This window comes from Oculina patagonica, chromosome 3 (assembly GCF_052425735.1).
Source record: "Oculina patagonica isolate OP01 chromosome 3, crgOcupat, whole genome shotgun sequence".
In the NCBI taxonomy this organism is placed as follows: domain Eukaryota; kingdom Metazoa; phylum Cnidaria; class Anthozoa; order Scleractinia; family Oculinidae; genus Oculina; species Oculina patagonica.
The window spans coordinates 25,416,303-25,438,507 of record NC_135760.1 but is presented as its reverse complement, the minus strand read 5'-3'; the positions used below and the strand labels follow the sequence as shown (position 1 = coordinate 25,438,507).

Genomic DNA, 22,205 nt, shown 5'->3' with positions numbered 1-22,205 from the left:
CATCAATGATAACCCCAATAAAGTATATATTTTCTGAAAGCTTATTGAATAAAGATTGTAATTTTGGATTTTGTTTTGATCATATAGACCATAATAAGCAACGTCAGCATTTTGTTTGCAATTATGATGTTGCGCAACTTTAGGTTTATTTGAGAACACATTTACATGAGAGCCAAAACTTTCATGTGGAATTTGATCTACATATATTGGTCTAAAAAACGGTGTCTCAAATTTTTCTTTTCTTGCTCCATTAATTTTTTATGAATTTTTAATCCTAAAGAAGCCCTAAAAATGCCATTTTAAAGTTTAAAAATTCATAATAAATTAATGGACTTGGAACGAAAACGCCATTTTTCCTTCCGTGATACCTTAAGTTTACAGCATTTACTCTCTTTTGGCTTGTTTCAACAATATCTAGGACAGTGGTTATTTTACTTCCTATACTACTATCTAGGATGGCCTTTTTAATTTTGGTTTATCCAAAAAGTATAGTTACCGTCTGTTTCCTCCTCATCACTGCTGTCCTCAATTTCATCTGAAATGAAAGACAATTACATGTATGTACGTGCTATGTTGATAACAAGTTAAAAAATCACAGTTATGGGGGACTTTAAACCAATCACTCTGGCCAATGACAAGGTACACAGACAATCCAGTGCATGATCCAATCAAAACTCGAAGCAAATACATGTAGCCGGCAAAAAGCGCGGCAATTAAAACGCGTATGTGCAATTTATGATTGGTTTTGGTTTTACTTCTGATTGGCCGAGAAAGTGGCTTGAGTTTTTTAAACCAATCACTAAGCGTAGAGTCCTCATGGGCTCGATGAGGATGAGTGAGTGAGTGAGTGAGTGAGTGACTAAGCGTAGTATTGCAAAAGCAAAGCAGACACGAATTACTTTCACTGGATACTCAAATGAAAATCGCTCTAATACAGTGTACGCTACAGGTAATTCAAGAAGGCAATTTCCAACAGCTATCCTATATTTCAACACGTTTTTGTTAAGTTTGTCCACACAAAAAACCATTATTTCATCGTTGTAATTTATTGTCATTTAATGGTTCCGTCATTTATCGCGCAAAATTACACAAAATCAAACAACTACGTTTTTGAGCTTCTGGAAATCGTCCTGAAATTGATGTGTTGCTTTAATTGTTTGCAGTTTAACTCCATCTTACCAATTCCTTCTCCTGTACCATTCATCATCATATTCATCTCACTCTCATCTGAAAAGTAACAAACAAACAACTTGATACAATGTACCTTTTATATTACTTTTATATCAGAAAATTCAGAACATGAAAACTTCATTTTGTCATTGAATTGATTACAGCTCTGTGGTTGCTTTTTGTTACCGTTACTTTAAAGGGACTATGTTACGGATTTTAGCCGTAGCTTGATTTCTATCCACACATTAAGGTTGTATATTCCTTTAGATGATCAAAGATAATGTTTATTTAGGGTTTAACTGCCTACCACTAGTTTCAGAACAGTTTAGATAAAAAAATCTGCAAAATCCACGTGACATAGTCCCTTTAAACCCCTTAAAAAACCTTTTATTTATATGAACGAAAAGTGCAACTACCACATAAACTATACATGATTGTATTTATCTTCAAACTGTTTATTCAAAGCTTGACATGTAACAATCGTAAGATTGTATGGTAACAATGGAGAGGTGAATTGTATAAAAATATCCAAGTCTTTACCTGCAACTTTCTCAACAAAGTTGGATGGTACAAGTCCTCTTTGGCCACTCATTAGTTCACCCAAAAAGTACCCATCCTGAAATTTCATACAAAATATTTCTTTAGTAAGTACTGAAGTTATACTGAAAAACGTTTCAACTGATTTAAAACTGCCTTAAGGCCGATTTACACGGTACGATTTTGTCGCATGCGAGTTGCCTGCGACATGCTTACGACAGGATTACGACACGAATTGTTTCGTGTAAATCAAACCTACAACTCCTAAGTCGCGTCGAAGGCCTGTCGTAAGCATGTCGCATGCGACAAAATCGTACCGTGTAAATCGGCCTTTACACTGGCAGTGTGTACCTGCGATCTCTCATGTGACAACAATCATGAAGGGTGGAGTTCAATCACCAAGCTACCCAAGTTTCCATTTGTTTATTGATTTATTTGGAATACATATTTATTCTCTTACCTCATCCATCTCTCCAAAAACATACAGATAATCCCCAGCCTGGAAAGCAAGTTCCATCTCAGGATTCTCATTGGGCGAGTGCTGCCAAGGGTCGTAACTGTATCTCGCTATATACACAGCTAGCTTTTCAAGTATAGCTGGATCCACTTCACTGTAATCACCCTCTAGATATCTGTTGTCCAGTGCCGCCTCCTCAGTGCTGGGTTTGTTGCTGTTCCCTGCTGACGTCTGTTCACTGCTTGCTGTCTCAGCATTATGCACATTCAGTTTACCTGGTAGTGATAAAACAAAATGCTCTTTAGATAAGGTTCTCACTCAACAGTATAGAGCATTGAGATATCCGCTCCCCTTGTTAATTCTCATAAATTTTGATTATGACAAAAGGGAGGTTTTGTTGGTAAGTAAGTACATGTAAGTAAGTAACGTCTTTATTTATAAAGGGTAGCACTTAATAGCTATAAAGCTAACAAACTCGTGGCCCTCCTATTTACAAGTATTAAAAAATCTAAGATACACAATAAAAAACCTACGATATACAATAAAAAACCTACGATATACAATAATATATAAGAAACGATGCAACGTTGGCTCGTCAAGACAGTACCCCTTAATTGATTGTTTCAATTCTCATCACCTACCTGCTTGACAATGTATTCACACTGTTAGGGCAAATGAGATCTTGATCTCTCTTGCAAATTAATGATGTATTCCAAGTTGCAAATGCATAAGATGCCACTTCTAGCGATGTTTGGTGTAGTTAAAATCTTACCTATACTATAAAACTATCAAATCTACTCTGCTCCAAGAATGAAAGATTGTAATAAAAATCCTAATGGTATTCGCAACCAAGTTGCAGGGCTTTCAATAAAATTTTAAGTAGGGAGAGTAGACTAGAGTGGCCAACTTTTTAAGTATTAGTTCAATTTTAGGAAAAAAGTAGCGGACCTCTCTGAGTGAAGTAGAACAAAGTGCTTATAGAAAGGGCTGAGGTTGTCATTTCCAACCAAGATGCACTTCTATTATTTTGCTCTACACTGTATCATAACAACTTCAATCAGGAAGGTTTTAAGAATAAAAATTTTATAACCTTATACATGTAACCCCAAAAAACAACACAACTTGCGTACAAAACCAAATTCTTCTTAGAAGAGTAGCAAAATTTATGTAACAGAATTGAGAAAAGAAGATGTTTTTCATTATTTTACTCACCAATAACCTGCTGTGGTGAGTGATCTGCCTGTTCATCTTCAGGAGCAGAGCTGTCAGGTTGATTATCCTCCAGATCACCCATATCACCTTCAGCCATGCTTGTCAAGTCCTGACTGGCATCACTGCAGTCTCGTTCTCTTGTGCTGATAGAGCTGCTGGTATCGTCACTGATGGCTACCTGATTAATGCACTTAGCCAAGTCATCAAGGTCAAGCTCGGGCTTCTTGGATTGGTTTTCTTTTTGGGCATCATTTGTTTGATCTTGGTAGGCTTTTTCTACAGAGATAAATAAAAAGAGAATGATGAAATGACATTTGGATCAAAGCCACCAACCAGTTTAAAATAAATACTAATTTAAGTCCTCAGAATCTGTTAGATGCACTATTACATGGATCACAAAATTTATACTGTTCTACATTAAAAGACACTACATCTGTTTAAAATAAATAAGATTTAAGACCTTTCATAAAGGTCTTCACAAGAAAAGACACAACATTAACAAATGCATACAGCACACACTTCATTCATAAATGCATATGCTGTGGTTTAAATTTATTTTTGGTTTAAAATTTTTCAAACCAGTTTGAATTTTATTTTTAGTTCTCTTAAGTTCATTATCATAATCTGAAACAAAGGGAAATAAGGATCAAACTGGTTTGAAAAATTATAAACCAATAAAAAAATTGAACCACAACATTATTATGTTCTCTTTTTAAAAGAATAAAAAAAAATAAACATGTCCGACAGCATGGGTTCTGTGGCTTCAACACAGTTTGGGTGGAGTGAAGAAGTAAATCACCCATTTGTCTCACTCAAAAACTGAAGGCAACATACCACTAAATACATCCTCCTCACTATCAGATGCAGCCAGCTGATCAATTCTTAAATGTAGTACATCCAAAATATCCTCTGACCCAGATGCTGCCCCTGCTTCACTTTTACCACTCGGCTTCACTTCCATTTCAGGTTGTTGTTTTGCCAGGGAGATGTGGGGAGATTCGACCTTTGATTCATGTGTAACAGATTTGGTTGGCGTGATGTGAGATGATGACACATTGGTTGCTTCACTGGAAGATTTGTGAGGTGAGGGATGAGGTGATTGAGGACCTACTTGAAGAAACGGTTTGCCACTTACGGCATTACCTGAGAATTGGTAAAGAACAAGACTTAGTTTATATAGACTAAGCAAAATGGTTATCTTGCTTGCTGAGCTTGTGAAAAAGGTGAGAAACGAGGTTCTCACACTCTGAAGGGGGGTTGGGCCCAAGTTAGGATATTAAATGCCACGCTTGGTCCCGTGACTCAGTTTTCTGTTTCTTACCAAACAACCAACTATGTCTACTCAGCCCTTTGCCAGTCTGTGTTCGTGTGACATGTTTTACGTTGCCTACAGGCTTAGGCTTGGCTTGGTTTAGCATTGCATTCCTTAGTCATTGTTTAGACATGTTTGATTTCAATAAAAAAGTGCTGTTGCCTTGTGTTGCAAGCAAATGACATTCAGTGAGTGAGAATACATGTATAACCGCTTTAAACAATTTTTAGTAACTACTCTGCCTTATCAGCCCCAAGGACAATTTACTGATTACTGTATCTTTTTTTCATGTCAGTTCTAAGAATTTGCAAAGCAAAATCGAGCAATCTTGTTTCCATATTACTGCCACACTATTAATTTAAGATGGACAACAAAAGTCTTTTAGTGCATATTTCCCAAATATAAAGTTGATATTTCATTACGACTAGAAAAAAAGCAATTCATACCTTCATTTTCGACCACAGTCTGAATCTCCTTGTGTGATGTTTCAAATGTTGTTTGAGTGGACTTGTGACTGTTTTGTTCCCTTTTTCTGATACTGGCTTTTTCCAGCACTTTCAATTCCTCCATCTCCTTTTTCAGGTTGATATTATTTTCTTCAGCATCAATGCATTTCTGTTCCAAACTACGTACAGTATCTTCTAAGGAAGTTACAGCCATCTCATGCGCTCGGTTAGCTTCTTCCTGAATCTGTATAAACAAGGGCATGTTATCAGTGGTGATCAGAATGAATTATTCTCACAACCGTCTGCTTGGAAATATTAAAATTAGTATTGTACATGTAACAGGAATTTAGATGTTACTGCTCATGTGAAATCAGGCATTAAAAGTCTGCATTTGAGCCTAGTGGCCCATCAGGCCGGAGCTACTCAGTCAGCATGAAACAATTTCTACTCTTCTTGGATGGGATGCTAGTACATTGCAGGATTTCACACCCCAGCATTAAATTTGTTGGTACCTTATACCGTAGAATTCCGGTTATAAGCCCTGGGCTTATACAACTTCGTAAGGGGTTTTGGGTGGGCTTATAAACGGAAGGGCTTATATCCGGGAGGGCCAATAAGTGGAATGAAAAACCTTGCGGAAAAGGGCCACAGGAGTGTTGATCGAAATACGTTTTTAAGTTAAAAACACATAATAAAGCAACATTTAGCCTTGTTCAGTACTGTCATCCGGCAGAGGGGGGCTTATATCTGGGGGGGCTTATAATCAGATGTATTTTTTTGTTTCCAGGTAGATGGGCCTATAACCGGGAGGGCTTATAAGCGGGGGGCTTATAACCGGAATTTTACGGTATGCACCTGATTGGAGAGCGACACTGTGATGGGGGGGTCGAGTTAAGTGCCTTGTGCAAGAACACAACACCATGACCCCAGCAAGGACTCAAACCCAGACTGCGTGATCTGGAGTCCAACACACTAACCATTAGGCCACCACAGCTTCAACTTTTCAACTGCTCAGGAATTGAGCATTGGATTTCACAAAAGACAACTCCAGAATAGTGAAAAGTGAGCACTTTGGTTGAAAAAAATTGAAGTCATAATCATCACCTTGTGCAGTTGTCTTATCTCTTCTTCTCTCTCCTTAATCTTTTCAAGGCTTGTAAGATGTTCATTTTCTATCATCTTCTTTTGTTGCTCCATTGTCTTTAGGTCCTGTTTAGAAAATGAAGTGCGTTAATTTGCAGCCACATATACACAGGAAAAATATTGCAAATTTAAAACTTAACAGATCATAAAATCCAGTTCCTAAAACATGAAGCGACTAGGAGTAACAGTTACAGTTAGCTACGCCTCTTGGATGGGAACTTAGTTCATTGCACATTACCCCGAACTTTTTGTCAGCAAGCTCCTTCAACAACACAATTCTTGTGATTTCATACAACTGTGTGTGTAGCTAAGCACCGCGAGAGTCCAGTGCCTTGCCCAGCAACATAACACTGGGGTTTTTCATCCAGCCTTAATGATCTCAAGCCCTGACACATGATGACTTTTATGAAACTGTCTCTCCCTCTCCCCTTTAGCCTACCCTTCCCTCTTGCTCACCCTCCTTACCCTCTCTACCCTCCCTCCCCCCTTAAAATGGATAAGGATCAAAAGTGCAAGTCTGTCATAAAGCCCTCACCTCTTTGACTTGAAGAAGTCCTTCTAACTGGTGTTTCAACTTATTACATTCATCAGTCAGCAAGCCACACTTCACATCTGAAACCTCCAGTTTTTCCTTCAGATTACCAAACTCCTCCTCCATCTGCAGCAAATAACAGCGAAAAAAATACATCAGTTACATGGAAGAAAATATCAAGCAGTTTTGCACCATTCACAAGGGTTTTATTTTATGTGAAAATGCGGGGAAAAAGTGGTGGTTTCTCTAGAACTAATACTCTAGCAACTTAAATGCAAGTAATGAATTTTCACTTTTTTAGTTGCTGTTTTGGTGTTTCACAATTAGCCATGTTCGAAACGAGTGGGGACTGATCAATCGATGATGAAATGCCGTCATCTGAGGATCAAAAATTAGTAACTCAACAAATTTGAGAGTTATTGGTTTAAACGCATAGGTATGGTTTACTTTTAGAAATTGCTAAAATAAGAGAGCTTAGTATGGATTGGAGGGACAGCTGTCCATCCAGCCATACTAAGCTCTCTTATTTTAACAATTTTTAAAAGAGTTCATCCTTTGCGTTTCATATCTCAAATTGGTTGAGTTACTATTTTGTCTCTTCATGCGGCAGTTTTTAATCCAATCGATATTGAATATTCGTCCAGTCCCCTCTGTTTGAACATGGCTAATTCAAACATTGCTTCATTTAGGTAGGAAACTTCTGCCCAGTAAGTCTGCAAACTGATCAAGGAAGTTTCCAAAAACACAGTTTTAATACACAATAAAATTATAACTGTCACCTCTTCTAGTTCTGCCATTCTCTTGCCCATTTCAGCGTTCTTCTTCTGAAGCATTGTACACTTGGCAGCAAATCTTTCTCTTTCGTGTTCCTGATTAAAAGTGAAATATTAATTATGGGGAGAACCATACTGCTGAAACCAGTAGACTACATGAAACTGTGAGAGGCATATTATTTTGCAACTTCATATAATAAAAATGTTGTCATTGATCAATAAATGAACAACTGGTTATCATTAGGCTTGGAAGGAAAGAATAAAATTAGAATGCTCAACTTATAAAATTTATGTCCTTCGATAAGGATAGGTACATGTAAAACTAAATGCCAATTTAAATGGAATTCTTAAATTCTGGTTAAAGAGAGAAAAAAAGCAATATATTTTTGGAATGACTCTGATTTAATTCAATTTGATTTATAGTGTTTTAAAATAATGATGTAGCCATAAGATATATGTTGTGATTTAAATTTACCTTTGGTTTAAATTTTTTTAAACCAACTTGATTTTAATTTAAAATCATTTTAATCTGAAATATAATGAAGGGTAATAAAAATCAAACTGGTTTGAAAAATTTAAACGGGAGATCAATTTTAACCACAACACATTACTTTGATGAGCTACCTTAAAGAAATATATTTTTTAATTATAATTTTTTTTTTCAACATTAACACATTTTGGACCTTTATTCCTATGATATGCAACTTGCCTTAGTTTGTTACCAAATCAACTAGATACATGCAGGTTACATTAACTAAAGGTGGAAGGAATAATTCTTGCACAGAATACAAAGGTAACTCCGATCATGCTACATAAAATTCACATTTTTTTGGCAGATCGAAAGTGCTGCTCTTCAATTAAAAGAACCCTGAAGCCTTTTAAGTTCTCCTTAAATTACACATTCACAAAAAATATCTTAGAATTATTTTTTGTTTCTCACACTAGCCATCACCACAATAATATAATTTTAAGTCAAAGTTTTAAATTTGTAAGGCTTTTTATGAGGTGCGTGTAATAATGTAAACAATAAGACCTGCTTGTGGAATACTTATGGAATACCGTATTTGTTAATGACAAGTTCAATAAATTTCTACCCTTCTCATATGTAACCTAATCATAGCTTGGTGCTTTAGTGATAAAAACACTTTTTAATGGACAACAATTAAACCATTGCCTTCACACGCAAAATAATAAGAAGGCATCACATTGTAATGAAATTTCACACTGAGGATTCAGAGGCATAACGATTTTGTGGCTGCCGAGTTACACATACATGTACACGCTTACGGCTTAATAAATTGTCGATAAACTTAGACTAAGAGATCTAAACCAGCCATTGTGAGAAACAGTGTTATAAGCATTAAATAAATGCGATTAACTCGGTATGATCTGTATCATTTTGTGCTGGTGTACTATTTTAATAGGCAGTTAAACCTATGAATAAAGGATGGAAATTGCCAATAATGAGAACCAAAGCTTTACCAGTTTCGAGCATCTTGTCTGTTTCTCCTCCAAGTTCTCTACAAGCTTGTGGTTTTCCTTCTCCTTTTCCTTGAGTTCCTCGGCCTGCAAAAATAGCATCCTTCGTTATTTTCACACATTCCCAGCAGCAAGGCACATTATTAACATGCATAAGCAAGATAGGTTCCCCTGGCAAATGAATAATTAATAAGCAAAACCCACCAGCAGACTGGTAAATATTTGAAGAAAATGTACAATTTACAGTGTATTACTGGCCAGAACAGGTGAAGCAGTTATTTTGAATTTCGTAACTAGCATAGGGCAAAACAAACATTTGGATGCTGTTAAGCATTTAAAAGGTGAGAAGCATTAATCAGTCTAAGCAAAGTTAGACTATAACAAATAATTTATTCACCTCAAAGACAAATACCAGTAACATACGAAAATATCTCCTAGGGAACTTTAGATCAAAGTATTATGACCCACAAGCCGCTTTAAATTAAATAGCTATTACTTAAACAATGGTTAATACCTCACTCATTTATTTTATTTTTCAATTATTGATATGCATTGAACATAATATTCAACACTTAAAAAGGGATTGAGAAAGATATTGTCCACATAACAGCATAATACTCATGTACACGTAAACATCTTCAATCCTTTAGTCAGCAAAGCATTATGGCCAAATATTCTTAATTGTTTTCCAATGTTATTGTTATAGAAGGTAAACTGTTCATAATATTATTATGCTACGATAAGATTAGGCTAATCGCATTAGTATCTCTTTTTCTTACACAATACATTCAAAATTTTAAATACAAGGAGATAATATCAAAATACAAAATACTAGTTGAAGGAGAGTTCTTAAGTCCAGTATCACAAATATTACAATTATATTATTAGAGTATCTTATTGGGAGTAGTAAGAATTGACTCTGTGGTGACTTAAAATTTCAACAGACATACAACAAGTCATTGTAACTTAAAAACAAAGCTCAGATCAGACACCTACATGTACATATATACACAATGCACTATTAGAAAGATCTTTATACCCACTGTACATTGTTAAGACGCTTTTATTTTAAGTAAACAGTTAACCCTACATTATCTTCTCCAGCTCCTGTATTTAAATTGTTTTCAAAGATTTAAACTGGATTAGGCGACTTGTATTGTAAGCATACCTTCTCGAAACAGAAGAAATAAAAACAAGTTTAAAAATATTGCTTACCTGAAACTACAAAATAAACAATAATTATGAATGCTAATTACCAGAATGTCATTAAAAATACTCAGCAGTCTTACCAGTTTTAAACTTTCAGTCTTCAGCCTTTTGCAGTTGTTCCATTGAATATTTTAAGTTATTATTTTCATCTTCTAACTTGTTAAGCCTCTCAGTCTTTTTCTTAATCTCTGCTGCAAGATCCCCTGCCAGGACTTGAGGGCTAGGAGATCGAGAGGTATCACCATTCGAAATTTGTCTTTCCAGCCAAAGTCGTTCCTTGGCCGATTGGCGTATGATTGATTGAAGTTCATCGACTTTTGCATTCTGTAAGCAAAAAAGAGGGCAAAGCATTATTTTTAGTGAATAACTACTAACAGTAGAATTCCAATTTCTTGAAACTCGATGGGAACTGAAAGTTGCTTTGAGATATCAAGGGTAAAATTATAGAGAAGTTCTATCTACAGCTTGTAAAGGAAATCAAAATTAGTTCAAGAAATCTGGAGTTTTGAGAAACTGAGGGTTTGATAACAGGATCCTACTGTACATTATTTTTTGAACTGCATCCTTATACAAATGTATATATGCATGCACTGCTGTACTTTCTGCCTGTAAAATAATTGCAGACATTTAAACTGACCAAAGATGCAAAATTGTTGAAAAATGATTGCAGGGAAAACTATTCATAGTCTTTCATGTATCAAGACTACTGTGCATTATGTGCACAGAGTATTCTAGTCAAGACAAATCCAACCTTTCTCAATGGACAGCTCAGATTAAACAAAAACACAAATTAATTGTGGCAAAATACCAGTTGTGATAAAATGAAAATAAGGCCATTAAAAATAAATAGCAAAACAAAAGCTTACGACAAACATAATAATGGAGTGACTAATTAAATAGGGATTACAGATAACCTAGAGTGCATGTGGCAAGATAAATCCTGAATGAAAACAATGGATGAATTTAAACTGAAAGATATTATCCTGCCGGCCCCAATATCCTATAACTCACTTCAAGAAATCACACTAAGCTGATCAATGATTAAATTTATAGCATAGAGCTTCCTACACAGCATAAAGCCTGATAAAAATATAACGCTTCCATTTCAAAATTCCAGTACAACAATTCATCAGAATTTCAAACCCAGTGGATATTACTACTGAACATTCAAAATGCATTTACTATATAGAATGTTTACGCTTCTATATATATTAAACTTTTTCAAGAGAATAAAGCCTCGTGCTTCCTACCCCTGAACCAAAGGAGAGGTACTTTAGTCGAAACAAAACAAAATGAACATCTTCTTAAAATACACATATAGCTTAACTTCCCCACAAGATAAATAATTTTCTTTATATATTGGTTACACTTCTCTAGACATTTCTCTAATAAATATTTTGACCATAATTAATTAAAAATAATTGTGTAAAATGTTTCAATCAGCAATTGCCCGTACACTACAACATCTATAGTGCACATGAAATGGTACATGCAAGCCTTAGGATGTTATTGCAGTAATGTGTAACTGAGAATTGAATGTACTTTGCATTGCTCATGGACTTCATAGATCCCTGTGGATTAGAATTATTGCCCACACAAAAAACCCTCCACTGTTGATTGCTTATCATTCAATGGATGTAAAACAAGAAAACCACTTATACCTCTTGCTTGGAATTTGGCACGACAAGGTAACTCTCCCTACGTTTAGCTTTCTTACGATGTTTCAACATGGCTTCCTCTGGACCCAAATGATTAAATTTAGCATGTCTTGAATAATAACCACTTTTCAAGCCGACAGGATGCATTCTCGATGTAGTAAAAATAGCACTTAGAACAATACCACCTCCTCACACTTGATATGTTAATAACAATTCTTATAAAAGCATGCCGTCACCAAGGAAAAAGATCCTTGAGGCTAGAGTAATGATGATATCTCAGAGAGACCATGAGCAAACCAAGGCTTCTTTTTCCATGTTTTTGATTATATTCACACCATGTTTTAAATACCAGAATGTGAAAGTATGTAAGCAATATTTCCTAAACATGTTATATATATTGTTATGGCACTAAAATTGGCTGGGAGGTACAAGTACAGTATATTTCTTTCAGGGTTAACCAGTTCAGTTCTAATGAATGATCACACATAACTTCTCGTTACTGAATCAACACATAATATTTAGACACACATGGTGAGAAAAAAGAAACTCATCAACCAGGTAATATTGTCCTGACATACATTCAAATTCTCAGAACTATGTAGTGATAAGTAGGGAGAATTAGCATTGAAGTTATTCAGTGGAGTGAACATACAATGTTATGAAAACAAGGGTATCTACACTATGTAGCTCAGTATCACTCAAATGACAACTTGAAAGATAGTGAACTTTATCACTTCCAAGTTTAAAGTGTTTGACAATCCTCCTTGATGATAAGAGACTGAGTCTATAAACCTTCTTATGTCATATGACCTGTTCTTTGATTGGATGACATAATAAAGCTATTTTAACATGGCTATGACATCATGTTACATTTCGAAAATTAGTTATAAGAGAGATAGAAAATGGTTAAAGTATACAGTCTGTGTATTGACAGACCTTCTTGCAAATACAAAGATTTCAACTTGGACACGAATCTTCAAGTTCTCCCAAACTACATGTACATGTAATTCCTGCGTTTGCATCTGGCACAGACATTAATTTAATCTATTTCTTGAACATTTATATCATGATCCATACCGGTATAACTTGGTCATTCTGTTGTGACGCCATCTGTTTCCTCAGTTCATCTAGTTCCTTCTCCTTAGTCATCAAGGATTTTGCATGTTCAGCAAGATCCTTAGCTCTCTGTCTTGCATACATCTTCTTCATGTGTTCCACACCTGCATTGTTTGAGTTGTTTTCCTCGACTAATTTCTGAGAAACACAAGAAATATATACACCACTGAATGATTAAATCAAAGCAACATAAACTAGTATCACATAATCAGAATTTTTGAAACCACAGAATGAAACCAACAGTGTGTAAAGTGGGGTGATTTTCAACTCTACGTCAATGCTCATTGGGTCATCTCAAACTGCAAGGCAGTGAGGTGTGTGATCCTTTCCAGTCGGCCTAAATAGCACTTTAGGTAGCCCAAATGGCACTCCAGCTAGCCTACAGTTAGCTTAGGTAGCTTGTAGTTAGCCCTTTTATTTGGAATAGGAATTTCTGCCTCGCATGCCTCGCTGTCTTGGCTCACATGCCTTGCTGCCTTGCCTTGCACATTTCTAAGACTCTGCTCATTTGAGATCGATAGTAAGAATCACCTACAATACATACTTGAGCAACAACTTTTTCCTCTTGAAGTTTCTTTGCTTTGTCCTCAAGTTGCCTTGCAATGGATACCAGCTCAGAGTTCCTCTTCTTAAGTTTCTTTATCTTTTCCTCTGCCATGAAAGTTGCTTTTAGGTTTCCACTCTTTGATGCCTCTTTCTGAAAAGGAACAAACATTGAAAAAATATCATTTAAAAGAAGTGCTGATTAAAAGCAAGTAAAGGCTGCTATGAAAGCCGAGATGACATGGAGAAAACTTCACTTCATTGTTTAAAGGAGCAAGTCACCAATCATCCTTTACTTTCCCATTTCAACATGCAAATTCTCCTAACATGTCTGCATACATTTTGTAAAGTACTAGCTGAGAGAATCTAGTGTGATGTTACAAAACAAAATTGAAGGTATGGTTGGGAGAGCACTCTTTCCCACAACAGGTTTGTAAGGTCATATGAGTTCCAGGTTTTCCCCCCTAAAATATGTAGTTTTACTGTTTGGCTTTAAACTTTTGACATGTATTAGTAAATATTTGTTTCTAGAACAGTGGCAGGGGAATATATGTACAGGTATTCTTTCAAATGTTTTTTACAGTTATAACAGCAAGTCACCTTGGTGCACCAAAATACACAAAAAGTCTAATCTCATTGTTTGCATAATAACCTAAATTTCTGATGCAAACAAGAAGTCTCTCTAGCTTTTCCAGAAATATTTACTAGGTAAAAACACTGTGAAATTAAGGAAAATGATGATGACGAAAAACACTGTGAGGCTGGGTACAGGTACACTATATCTTTAGTACAAAAGGGAGGTAGGTGTGAACAGGGATATAGCAAACCAAACAACTTATTCAATACGGTGTTTTTGAGAGATGTCAAGGCAGCAATATTGGTGTTTGCAAACAACAGAAATTATCTTTGGGAAATGATTCTTCTAGTGTTAAGAAATACCAGAATGGGTGTTGTGAATTACATTGAAAATGCTCTACAATGTACAACTGTAGTAGAAAAATAGATATTAACCTCTAATACTGCACACTTCTTCTCCAAGCTTTCCACCATGGACTGTAGCTCTGCATTTTTCTTCTTCAGTTCTCTCTCTTTGTCCTTCCTCGCAAGAGGCTGCATGTACAAATTGAAGCAAATTAATTTGGGATGAGATTACTATGTATCTTTCTACTACCCTTGAATTAAACAGAAGAAAGTTTTGACGTTTGTTAGCTATAGGGCTAATACATGTATTCTAATGTAAGACATATAAACAGGAAGAGACCACCTAATATACATATATAACCTAAGAAGTGTCATTTTTTTGCCATTTGCAGTGACTTGAACCAATGAAGTAACTAAATAACATTATAGATTATCATTATTACTCAAAATTAGTTGTTACCGTATAAATAAAATAAAAGTTAACAATTATGTAGACTACAAGCCCGAGTTTTCTATGAGCGAATACTCAACGACACACAGCCGAGTTGACTGTCGCTCATAGAAAACGAGGGCGAGTAGTCTAATTGTTTTAGTAGAAACTCTTAAGGATTGTTGCAAAAATTGTCTTTTTAAAGAGCAAAGTGTGCGCGATTGTGTTCTATCAGTGGATAGAAAACAGGAGAACCAATTAGATTCGCGGATTTCCAATCGAACACTAATATAATATATAATATAGTTTATTATCATTTGAGGAGGTTATAGGCATTTTAACTTTAGCAACATGACAAAAAAATATGTTTAGGAGAGACTGTCCTTCCACTTTCAAATTAGTTCAGCCTTCAAAGCTACAAAACAGACCTCTCAAGGTACATGTTGTACAGTATGTCCAATGAACATGTACTGCACTGTACTCTACATACAGATTCTAAAGAGAACGATTACGATTACGATCAGAAAAATGAATGTTGGTCACTTTTCCCACAAGTAAAACTTGCCCATACAAAAATCACCTTACCTACATTTTATAAGCATTTCATTCATGCCTCATTTGTTGGTCTTCAAGAACCCTCCACCCCCTGGGGAGTATGGACATTTTTTGGAACTACACAATGTAGCGCCAAACATGGCATGATGTAACAGCTTGATGGTCACTCTTAATAACCACTGATACATTTTGTTAAATGTGCGAAGACGAGGAATGAAAAATACAAACTCTGGTGAATAAAGTTTATATTTTTTGGATAGCATACAGGAGACATTGGCTTGCATTTGCACCTGCTTTAACAATGTTTATACAGGTCTATAAATTTGTTAAGTAAGCACCAGTGCAAACCCACCAGGAGAAAATGAAAAAAATAATCAATTCTGTGCACACTTATAATATTTCTGCCTGCTTTACACAAGCTCATATGTGCTTTGTGCTTCACGTGTCTGTGCTTGCTTTGTATGTGAACCAGGCTTTAGATTTTAACTACACAACAACAAAATACATGTATTCTCTTATAGTTGACATCTTTCTCTCTAGTCACCTGCCTGCTTGTTTTATAATATTGATACCAAAAGGAAACACTATATCTTGACTGCTCTTAGTTAAATTCAATACAGTCAACTCTCTCTAAAACAGACACCGTCCGGACCGGCACCAACTGTCCATCTTAGAGAAGTGTCTGTCTTATAGGGAGTTTAGTTACAGTAAAATGACTTTAAAATGGCAGGGACGGGACCAACATCAGGTGTCTGTCTTAAAGAGGTGTCCCTCTTATAGAGGTGTCCATTAAGAGAGAGTTGACTGTATGACTACATGAATTCCCTGAATACAAAAAAAAAATGCATTCATTTTGGAAGAGATGATTCCTGTGGAGTGATGAGACAACGTTAGCCTTGGGAGGTCAACGCAACTAACAAACATGTTCCTGTTGTCGAGACATTTTTTAATTGTCAACAAAAATCCATTAACATTTATTTCAAAAATAGAGTTTCCTATGTTACCTAAAACTTTTGTAAGTTTGTTAATTAAAACAATGACACGATAAAGTTGCCAAAGACAAATTTGTGTTCTAAAAATATAAGTAAAATGAAATATGTTCGTAGCCATTTCAATGCTCATCAAACACATTAAAATTTGCAATTAGAAAATTGAATATCATTTATGCAAGAAATAAACTAAGAGTGTAATTTAAAAACATATTTTGCTAATATGGGATGATTTTATAACATTTGGCATCTACATTTTTGTATGGGCAAATTTTATTTACCAAAAATTGTTTGTGCTTGCAATAAAAATATTGGTCATCAAGAACATTGACTATCTCTTATGTTTAAATATCTGCTATGTTTTCCAGAACAATTTAATTCTGATAAAGTTTACTAGCAGTAAAGCAAATATCTTGCAGAAACAATATAAAACAGTAACTTTACCATATTGTAGCAAATTAAACGCATGGTAACACATTTCAGTAAACAACCGACAGAGTATAAACATTTTAGAAGCATTGTTCTAATGGATGTTTTTATTACGTTGAATAATTTGTTTTCACTGTCTATCTTTACTCATCGAAGCCATCATGGTCTATCAACGGCTCTTTAAATGATTTTAACGATCCAAATTTCTACGAAAAAAAACTTAAACGTGCTTCTTGAAGATGCAGTTTGCAAAGAAAGATACTTGCATTAGTTTTAAGCCTTGTGAGAATTCTAAATTTTACTATAAGAGAGTACGTTTATGCTGTAGTGCCATCTCTCTCAAATCACCGGCTTAACTTAATCCAATTTAAAGCTATCGATTTGTCTACAACAATATTAAACGGAAGCAAAACTTCTCCTGAACCAACAAAAAGTATCACCATTCGCGAGCACCAGACATAAACATGATTAAAAATCAGTCGGAAGAATAAGCTTGGCTTTAAAGGCTGTTGTTAAAAACATAGACAATTGGGATTTGTATAAAAATTAATTTGCACTTTGGCGATACAGAGCTGTTGGGAGCCATTTCCAATTAAGTTTAAATCCACTACAAAACTAACAAAGTAAAAATAACCCAAGCGTTACTTTTTTCTACTGAGACAAATTAACGTTGAAAATGTAATACTTACGCTTTCCTCCAAGCGATCGTTGAGGCCCATATCAGACGAAGCGCTCGTTCGAAGACTTGATCGCCGCAATGTATCCAGATCTCCAGACTGCGATAATCGTCTCTGGAGGTCATCCTTTTCAGCCTCAAGTTTCCTGGCTAAGTGATCCTTGTATGCTAACTCGTGAGCCTTTTCTTCTAACGCTTTCTCAGTTAACCTCCTCTGTTGTAAACTATGGATCGTTTCGCGTTTAGAGTCCTTTACAAATTTCTGTAGCTCGATTTCGTGATCGGCTTTCATACGGCGTATAAGTTCAGCTTTCTCGTTATCCGCCGAGCATTTGACTCGATACATTTCCTCAGCTTTGTGTTTTTGTTCTTTGAGCGCAGCGACTTCGCTCCGAAGTTTTCGTTCTACTTCAGTATGATCTTCTCCTTCTTTACTCCGATCGACTAAAACCCTTCTCAATTCCTCCTCAGCATGTCTGTTTTTCTCCTTTTCGTCGGTAAATTGCTGCCGCATCGTTTTGACTTCCTCCTCCTTGAACTTAAGCACTTGCCGTAGTTCGTTGTCCTTCTCTTTTGCTGTGTTTTCCCGCACTTTTCTAAGCTCTGCAGCATGCTCGTTTGTCAATCGTTTCGTTGCAAGCTCAATCGCTTTTTGCTTCTCCTTCTCAAAATTATCCTGAATTCTCTTTATCTCCGCAGACTTGTCCCGCAAAACTTGACGAACCTTGGTTCGTTCGGCCTCCAAATCCGACCGCAGCTTGGAGTTGTGTCTTCGTACATCCTCCATCGTGCTTTTCCGCGAAGATGGAGAATTTCCTAGATCCCTATCTGGAACCGGGATACTGGAAGATGGCATTTTGCGGCTAAACAATACCACAATCTCTTCACTTCAGTTACCGAGATAATTGCGAGTAAAAACACCTCCACAAAGCCGCAAAGCGTACGCGTTCGCGGGAACAGTTTATCGCTTCGTGCATTTCTCCAATAAAAACAAAATCACACGTTTCACACGCTGACAACGACGGAACAATGGAAGAAAGACAAACTTGTGGAAGTTTAACCACTAATAAGCTCAACGCATACTAATAATTATGATAACGATTCCATAAAATTCCGAATCCATGTTGAGTGTTGTGAGTAAACGAACCTCGCGCTCATGCGCAACAATGGTTGACAAGCGCTCGAGAGCGGGCCACTTGTGCTATATTTGGACAACATTGCCATATTTGGCACGTAAAGAATGTGACTCACTGCACGAGCTAAAAATAGCAAAAACGTAGATTGGGTGATAAAAGGGGTAAAATAATTTAAACCGACACGTTTCAAAATTGGAATGCCCCCTTCCATTACGTTTTAATAAAGGTTGCACATAAATTTTCTAAGTGAAAACCGTTTACCTAGGAGACAAAAAGCTTACTAAAGAATTTTTGGACGCCCACCCACGCCAAGCTAGGCTGTATTCACGTCTGAAGAAAGTTCGAGTGCAGTGTTAAAGTGTAGTTCACCCACACTGATCATGAGCTGAGGCAAGATAAAAACTAACATGCAAATATACTTCAGATCAGTTTCGTGGTAGGAGAGCAAATTTCTGTAAATTTCATTCAAACAATGACCATATCTCGTTTGAGTGGCCTTTTAGTCTACAACCAGGTCTGTAACAAGTTTTAAGTGATTCTTGATTTGTGTAAGTGTCTTTTCCCTAAAAATTTACTTACTATCCAACCTGTTGCTAAGCAATTGCTGTTCTTTCATTAACATCGATTCTGTTCACGAACTTTCAAAAGTGTTCATTTAGATGGCAAGTAATTTTTCAGGTCCTTTTTCGGAATATAATTTTCAAAGCATACATGGTGTCAATGAAAATATACGAAGTCCTAACACATGCATCTTTTTTAAGAAAATGAAATAAAAATATGGGCCACTGTTATAAATGATATTAATGTATCGATCGTTAATTCAACCCAACTCATAACAAAACGAGGACGCGAAACTATGTTTTCGCACTCTAAAAACCTGGCTTACTACTGAATCATGCGGAAATGATACTTTTAAACCAAATTGAGATTGGAATCTAGCCGCAAATAATATTAATCTTAACACTTCCGCTTCTCAGCTCTTTGTAAAAAAAAAAGTATAAAAATAGATCCATTAAGCCCAGAAATACATAATGGCTGCATAATCGAGGATATACCGGTGTCCGAAAATTGGGGCCGGAAAAAAAATCACGCACCTAGTAGAAACTATCTTCCAAATTCTCTCAACTGATGCTACGGGAAAAATAGACTTCTATTAGGAGAATTTTTATGTTGATATAGCGGCTTGCACGCAAGTGTTGCGATAAAACGGTTCCGGTGAAAGCGAAACAGGATGAGATACATCGCATGAGGATATATTTGCTTTGGCGACGCCGCTGATCAAATATCTTCCCTGTTGGCCTAATTGTTGCTAATACAGAGGTCGATTCCCTTCAACTAGTACAAACAGTTTAAATAGTCACGAAAAACGGTGAGGGCGAGAGTATTCAAGTCGTTGAATGAGTAATTGCCGGAAAAAAGATGAAGCCATTTTTAGGCTCGAAGAGAGAAACGCACGAACGACCGCGGGGACATTGCGCAAGTAACTGAAACTGCGTCAGTGTGTGGAGCGAGAAAGAACACAGAGTACTGGGCAGAGTGGAATTTTATTGTTGAGAGGGGAGAATGTTTGTGTTGTAAAGAATGCATGAGGAACATTGCAAAACGAGTTACGTCACGGTTCTATTGCCGAACGTTTTCGCCTACGCTGCGCGTACGCGGTCTTTTAAGGTCTTTTAACAGCTATTTATATACGCGGATCTAAGAATAGACCAGCAAATTGTGAAATGTATCGATGTGAATGCATTTGGGAAAATAGTGGCTAATTTTTTATTTCAGCCCGGTTGTATGAGTTTGTGTGGGGTGAGGGGCTCAATCAGGGGCACCCAACAGACAGTTTCGGTGAATATCTGTTCAGAGGACTTATAATCGCCGACGATTTTCGGATTAAAGTGTGATGAAAAACTGGAGATTTCTTTAGCTCAAACTTTCGTGATATGGGGAAAGTAATTAAGCGGCCACCTATTAAGAGGCCCTCCATTAAGCGGCCACTTTCCAAAGTCCCGATTTATTTGTTAGTAAACTGCTGTATTTATACCTCTATTCAACGACCACCTCTATTAAGCGGCCGCGGCCACCTTTTTGCTGTCTCAAGTGTATTATATGGGTTTTTACCTCCACTAAGCGGTCAGCAAATAATCTTTCCAAGCGAAATGGTGTATGAGTAGGAGTATGATTATCACTAGTTCTTAGTGTGATCGGTGTCCGGGTGAAAGTAGTTCTGAAAAAAAAAAACTGTTGTTGGTGACTGACGTTTCGACAACCTGAGCTTAAGTCATCTTCAGAGTCAAGTGAAAAGTCGTTGTCAGTCAATGATGTTTTAAGATCTTTTAAGTCTGGTTCGTTGAAGCTGATTGGTCAGTTAGACGTGTGAACAGACTACCTTGTCTGGTCACATGCTGGACACACCAAATGTTCACAATTTTTGACAGCAATAAAAACGATTGCCCCGAACACCATCTTCAACAAGTAGGTTGAACAGGAATCAAACCTTAAACGGTACAAAGACAGCTCAAACGGTGGCCATGTTTTAGTTTAACACCCTAATTAGTGGTCCCTATCATAGTAACTTACTCCCGTTGTTGAGCGACGACCAAACGTGCAGCGTCTAAAGAGACTATCAACCATTCAATCTATGCTACCTTATTTTTACTAATTTTCGCGGGTACTAACTTTCGCGATTTTCGCGTTTTCAAAATAATCGCGAAATTTAATACGCGCGAATAAAACATCGCGCGAAATTTAATCCCGCGATTTTTATTACCATATTTTATATCAAAACAATAATTTTTGGAACTGCAACTTACTATCCTTGAAAATATCGTTCGTCTTGTCTTCGACTACCAACCTTTCTCTGATTCCTGTTTTCTTCAGCTTGTAAATCGGCCAAAGCCCTTAAAGCAAAGTCCCCAAAGTTTAGGCTCCTTGTAGTAACACTGCATTAGTTTGACCTTTGTGTAGTATGTGTTTCTAGTAGTTCCTTAGTCTTTGACGGCTGATCCATAAAACACTGACAAAATCGCGAAATTTAATACACTTTTGTTCTAATTTTTCTTGCAATCTCAAAAATAGATACTCGCAAAATTCGGCTCCCAATTTTCGCGAAATTAAGCACGCGCGAAAATTAGTAAGAATAAGGTAGTTTTCAAAAAGTCACTGGTTGGCTACTCATAACAAGAAGAAATGTAAGAAGAAATTCTAACTTTAACTTTTCGATTCAAAATCATATTCTTCCGAGGAGAACAGACTTGCAAAACTGCCAAAAACAATCTAAACTCTGATCTCCGGGGAGTACCACGATCGACCAGATATGACTGGGAACGTCGACCTTAATTGTGGAACCCTCAGTTTCTCAAGCATGCAATTTCATCAACTTTGTCACGAATACAACGGGACACACAGTTAATGTTTATTCTCAGCTTAATAAATACCATACGGTGACACTGTTGAGGACTGTATGCACTCTCTATCTGAAACACAACTTT

The 22,205-nt window shown here is 36.4% G+C and overlaps 1 protein-coding gene across 1 annotated transcript in view; it reads right to left on the bottom strand.

The window, feature by feature from the left end:
• Positions 1-18,734, bottom strand: part of LOC144647217 (uncharacterized) — a 31,024-nt gene extending 12,290 nt beyond the window's left edge. Inside the window, 17 exon segments of the mRNA XM_078506982.1 lie at positions 497-535; positions 1,180-1,227; positions 1,711-1,786; positions 2,168-2,439; positions 3,377-3,652; positions 4,211-4,519; positions 5,135-5,378; positions 6,239-6,343; positions 6,813-6,935; positions 7,589-7,678; positions 9,065-9,148; positions 10,351-10,368; positions 10,370-10,594; positions 13,006-13,182; positions 13,589-13,741; positions 14,599-14,697; positions 17,601-18,734. Of these exon segments, the coding sequence (XP_078363108.1) occupies positions 497-535; positions 1,180-1,227; positions 1,711-1,786; positions 2,168-2,439; positions 3,377-3,652; positions 4,211-4,519; positions 5,135-5,378; positions 6,239-6,343; positions 6,813-6,935; positions 7,589-7,678; positions 9,065-9,148; positions 10,351-10,368; positions 10,370-10,594; positions 13,006-13,182; positions 13,589-13,741; positions 14,599-14,697; positions 17,601-18,443 (3,181 nt within the window). The 5' untranslated portion in view covers positions 18,444-18,734.
• Between the last annotated feature and the right edge of the window lie 3,471 nt (positions 18,735-22,205).